The 6010-nt window shown below is 41.2% G+C and overlaps 1 protein-coding gene across 1 annotated transcript in view; it reads right to left on the bottom strand.

Annotated features, from left to right (window-relative positions):
• IQGAP1 (IQ motif containing GTPase activating protein 1) overlaps positions 1-6010 on the bottom strand; it is a 103248-nt gene that overhangs the window by 39317 nt on the left and 57921 nt on the right. Inside the window, exons 13-15 of the mRNA XM_007470561.1 lie at positions 5824-5984; positions 4120-4244; positions 1502-1665 (exon numbers count right to left, since the gene is read on the bottom strand). Coding sequence (XP_007470623.1) covers positions 1502-1665; positions 4120-4244; positions 5824-5984 — 450 coding nt within the window. The remainder of the gene's footprint in view (positions 1-1501; positions 1666-4119; positions 4245-5823; positions 5985-6010) is intronic.

Here is a 6010-nt window from a genome sequence, read left to right on the forward strand (position 1 = left end):
CCCGTGTCCCCTGCATCGGCAGGCGGACTCTCAACCACTGTGCCACCAGGGAAGCCCAGCAATGCCCCTCTTAAAAGGAACCTGGTACTTGCTACACTTATATGTTTAGGACACAGTAATGTCAACTACTCTCATGACAATGGAATCAAAGGAGATCTATCAACATTATATTATCCACAGCTCCTCCCCCACAACCCAAACTTCTAGAGCCCACAAGGCTGTCGGTGTACAATAGCTCCCTTAACACAAAAGCTCTGATCTGTTTTACCACTTTTGGCTTCCCAGAAGGAATCTGACCCCCTGAATTAACAATTTCTTTTAGGGCTTCCTAAAGCAACATGGCAACTTCCTATTCAGCAAGAGGACTAAAAAAGGAGTAAATCTCGTCCATTTCCTCAACAAACTAGCTGAGAGGCAAGACAAACTTTTTAAAAGATGGGTTTGTATTAAAATTACTTTGGAGAACAGATTCATAGCAGCATTATCCCTAATAGCCACAAAGTGGAAACATGATCATTGACTCATGAACAGATAAATAAAATGTGGTACAGCCATACAATGGAATATTATTCAACAATAAAAAGAAAATACTAATACATGCTACAGCTTGGATAAACCAAGCTAAGAGAAAGAAGCCAGTCACAAAGGACCATACATTGTATGATTCCATTTACACAAAATGTCCAGAATAGACAAATCCAGAGACAGAAAGTAGACTGATGGTTACCTAGGACTGGAGAGATTGAGAGAAATGAGGAGTGACTACCTACACAGGTTTCTTTTAGGGGTGATGAAAATGTTCTAAAATTGATTGTGGTGATGGTTGCACAATTCTGTGAATAGACGAAAAAACCACTGAATTGTACACTACAAAACAGTGAGCTGTATGGTATGTGAATTATATCTCAATAAAGCCATTATTTAAATTAAAAAAAAGAAACTTTATGGCATTACCTACTAAAGCTTAACATATGTATTCCCTGTGACCCACAAATTCCACTTCCAAATGTATACCTAATAGAAATGCATACATATATTTACCAAAAGACATGTGCTAGAATAAATCAGGATAGTGGTTTATTCCTGGGGAGTGGGGAGGTGAATAAGGATGTAAGGGGATATAAGGGGGTTTCTGTTAATGCTTTTTATAATCCGAGCACCAATTACATAGGTATGCTCACTTCTGAACATTTATACAACCATACACTTAAATAACTGACATATTTTTCTGGATCTTATATTTCAATAGAAAATTTCTTTAAAGAGACATAAGAGATGTGTCTATAACCATAACAACAAAGGACAACAAAAAAACCAAATATGTAAAATAGCATAAGCTTCTGGAGGGCAGAGTCTATGACTCTTACATCGTGTGTCCCTCCAGTGCTCTGAATCTAAGGGTGCCCAGGAAATAGTCATTGAGAGAACATCCCTACCTCTATCTCCGTTCTAGGAGGGATGAAGTTCTCGGAACAAAAAAGAACAATTTAGTGCCACTCACCTGGGCTTTCTCTCTCTTTGCTCTGATCAGCGTGTCTTGGTAATGCTGGGCCACTTCTGCAAGGACCCCCTCGAGTTTAGCTGCAGGAATCTGCAGGGCCTGCAGAGTCTTTTGGGCATCACCTTCATCCAGGGCTTCATTAATTAAACCAATGGCTAAAATCCCTAAATATGAATGGACAAAAGGTTATTTTTTAGATTAAAAAATTGTATAAATAAAACAGTCTTTAAACATGGTAAGTGACCATAAATCCTCTATCCAAGAGTTACCATGATTCAAACTACAATTTGTCATCCATAATATTAAGCAGCATTTAAATCTTTTTCCTTTAAATTTAGTGGTTTTTTCCATCTAAGTAAACTCCCTTATATCCATATTCCTATTGAAATCTCAAGTCCTTTTGTTTTATTTTTACTTGCCCTAACTTAAGCGTGATGAGGATTTTGATGAAACTGGCTTTTATAAAGGACAGATTTCAAGTATACTCCAATGTGTGATCAAAACCATTCTTGATTCACAAAAAGTCAAGAGTTCAAGGGATCTTAAAAGTCACCTAGTGGGACTTCCCTGGTGGCGCAGTGGTTAAGAATCTGCCTGCCAATGCAGGGGACACGGGTTCAAACCCTGGTCCAGGAAGATCCCACATGCCACAGAGCAATTAAGCCCCTGCGCCACAACTACTGAGCCCACGTGCCACAAATACTGAAGCCCATGCCCCTAGAGCCCATGCTCTGCAATAAGAGAAGCCACCGCAGTGAGAAGCCCACGCACCACAACGAAGAGTAGGCCCCGCTCACTGCAACTAGAGAAAGCCCGCACACAGCAACGAAGACCCAACGCAGCCAAAAAAAGAAATAAATTAAAAAAAAAAAAAAGTCACCTAGTTCAACATTTTTATAGAAAAAAAAAGATGAGTCTTAGGAATCTCCTCTCCTACACCACAAAGCAAACAAGTAAGAGACAGAGAATCAAAGCTCAGGGTCTCCTACTCCAAGGGAAGGCTCTTCCCACTAAATCACTGAATATTTCTCACAGGAAACACTAATTAAAACTAGAAATAGTCACTCCTCAGGTATCTCATCCAACGCAGGGGACATTCAAACCCTGGTCCAGGAAGATCCCACATGCCACAGAGCAATTAAGCCCCTGCGCCACAACTACTGAGCCCACGTGCCACAAATACTGAAGCCCATGCCCCTAGAGCCCATGCTCTGCAATAAGAGAAGCCACCGCAGTGAGAAGCCCACGCACCACAACGAAGAGTAGGCCCCGCTCACTGCAACTAGAGAAAGCCCGCACACAGCAACGAAGACCCAACGCAGCCAAAAAAAGAAATAAATTAAAAAAAAAAAAAAAAGTCACCTAGTTCAACATTTTTATAGAAAAAAAAAGATGAGTCTTAGGAATCTCCTCTCCTACACCACAAAGCAAACAAGTAAGAGACAGAGAATCAAAGCTCAGGGTCTCCTACTCCAAGGGAAGGCTCTTCCCACTAAATCACTGAATATTTCTCACAGGAAACACTAATTAAAACTAGAAATAGTCACTCCTCAGGTATCTCATCCAACTGGACTACTTTTGTAAAGACTCTGCTGTATAATAAAAAATTTCGCTGGTCTTTGTCCCTGGTTTCTGGAAAGGAGGCTCTAAACCCTTGGAATTTCCCAAGTGATAGGAATATCTTCATTATCCATAGTGGGCCCCTAGGACCACACCTGAGTTTATGCCAACCAGGTGACTGCTGGCGGGCCCCTAGAAACTTTTGGGATAGGGGCTGGTCACGCTGGAAAGACCAACCATATGATTAGAAGATTGGGGCTTTGAGCCATGTGATCTCAGAATATCAGCCCAGCTATTCCAGGGAGGAGAAGCAGACTGGAAATTGAATTCAATTACTTGGCCAATAGCTGGCCATAATTCAATCCATTATTTGTATGGAATGAAGCCCCACTAAAAACTCTGGATATCCAAAGCTCAGGTGAGCTTCCCTGGTTGTGATACTCATCAGTGGGCTGGGAGGGCAACACACCCTGAGGATGCAGAAGTTTTGAATTTGGGACCCTACCAGACATTGCCCTCCTGGTCTCTTCTTTTGACTCATCCTGATTTGTATTCTTTACAATAAAACTATAACTGTAAGTATAGTGCTTTCCTGAGTTCTATGAGTCATTCTAGCCAATTACTGAACCTGAGGGGATAGAGGGGACCCCTGAATATATAGCCAGTTTTTCAGAAGTGTGGTGACCTGGGAACTCCAGAGATTAAGGCTGGTGTCTAAAGCGAGAGGAGTCTTGGGGAGGACTGTGCCCTCAATCTGTGCAATATGACCTAACTCCAGGTAGTCAGTGTCAGAACCACTTCTTATAACAGCATTTAAAAATAACAGATCATGTTCAATTCGCCTCCTGAAAATTTTAGTTCTTATTACATACTTATCTAATCATAGCAGTCGCCTGGTGTTTCAAAAACAATATACAACTGTAGCTTTTTGAGATGGATTTTTTTTTTTTTTCCAATTTCCAAAAATCCTCCCGGGAGTAGTGTTTAGAACCAGCTCATGGAATCACATTATCTGTAACTGTGACATTATCTGGGGGGACGGGAAGTAGATTACTCACTCTCATGTTCCTCCTGCACCACAAGATTCACATGATCCACACAAGCTTGGATGTCATTCCACGTAATAAATTCATTATTTTCTGCATCTGCTTGAGCTTTCAGTTTCATCAGCTCATCGAGATACCTGCCCCATTCCCCCAACAAAAGAGACAATGAAGTGCAACATAAGAAAAGGGACCTTCAGGATTATTTTGGTTGACAGGAATGAGAAGACATGGGGGCAAAGGATCCAAGGAACAGAGATAGCTAAGGAACACCAACAGCTTGATGTATTCTAGAGGTCAGCTTTGGGACCGAGGAGTTACCATGAGCAAAGTGTAAAAATGCAAGGATATCACTTATTCTTAACGGCCTATTTATATTACATGTTCTAAATTCCAAGTAAGACCAACTCTGGAGTCAGTGGCAGCAGCTCACGCAATCCCTCTAAAGACAAGGAAACAAGGCCATACACCAGCTAACAAACACAGAAGGAATGACAGATCAACAAATCACCATTCAGCAACTCTTACTGAAAGTATATGGATTTAGGCAAGGATTATCAATTGGGGTTAAAAATATTAGATGAATGGTTAATGGGGAACTGGACATTTTGATGCTGCAAAAGGTACAAAAAATATTATATTCTGGGGCTTCCCTGGTGGTGCAGTGTTTGAGAATATGCCTGCCAATGCAGGAGTCATGGGTTCGAGCCCTGGTCCAGGAAGATCCCACATGCCATGGAGCAACTAAGCCTGTGTGCCACAACTACTGAGCCTGGGCTCCAGAGCCTGTGAGCCACAGCTACTGAAGCCCGCAGGCCTAGAGCCCATGCTCCGCAACAAGAGAAGCCACCTCAAAGAGAAGCCTGTGCACCGCAACGAAGAGTAGCCCGCGCTCACCACAACTAGAGAAAAGCCCACGAGCAGCAACGAAGACCCAAGGCAGCCAAAAAAAAAAAAAAAAAGTTACATTAAAAAAAAAATTATGTTCTGGTGATAAGGGAGAAAAATAAATATGCAATGGAGGGATTAGATGACTCCCTAATCCAAGGATCAATCTTAGTATCTCTAATGGCGGGGACAAGCAGATTTTATATGCCTCTTGATATGAGAAAATATGAAACACATGTCACCAAAAATATTTAATTGAATCTTGACAAGTCTTTAGACCTAATTTACAATTTACAGGAATAAACCAAATATTAGGAAGCAACCAGAACTGAAGACGGGACATTTTATGGGACAACTGGCCCCCTCTCTTTAATAAGTCAGTGTCATAAAGAAAGGGACAATGCTAGATTAAAAGATACCAAAGGGACACAATAATCAGATGTTAACATGTGGTCCTGGATTGGATCCTGGTTTGAACAAACCAGCTGAAAAAACAAACAGTTTTGGAAGAAGAAGTACGAAAATGGACTAGGTTTAGAAAGTATTAAAGAAGTACTGTTGATTTGTCAGGGTATAAGAGTGTTATTTTGGCTATATAATATCCTCAATGTTTTAAATAAGCAGACTTATAAATTTAGGAGTGGAAAGTTGTATCTGTAATTTACTACAAAACCTTCAGCATAGTAAAGAATAAAATGTATCAAAATAGAAAAAAAAAAAAGACAATCACACTGAAGTCACAATGCCTGCAAAGAAAATAAAAGTGTTGGCACACGAAAGACAGAGGCGACAGCTACCTAATGGATTCAACCCAGCACTCTGGGCACCCACCTCTGGCAGTTTTCTTCTTCAATATTGGTAAGGCCTGTAACTGAACTGCTCAACTGTTTCCACACTGTATTCATGTCTCCGGATTCCAGCGCCCTGTTGATTAGGGCCACCGATGACAGCATCTCCACTGCAACGGAGAGCTCAGGATGGGTGAGGCTATGCTGTACAGACAGCGAGGGGGGAAAGA

Source organism: Lipotes vexillifer, unplaced genomic scaffold (genome assembly GCF_000442215.2).
Source record: "Lipotes vexillifer unplaced genomic scaffold, Lipotes_vexillifer_v1.1 scaffold412, whole genome shotgun sequence".
NCBI lineage: Eukaryota > Metazoa > Chordata > Mammalia > Artiodactyla > Lipotidae > Lipotes > Lipotes vexillifer.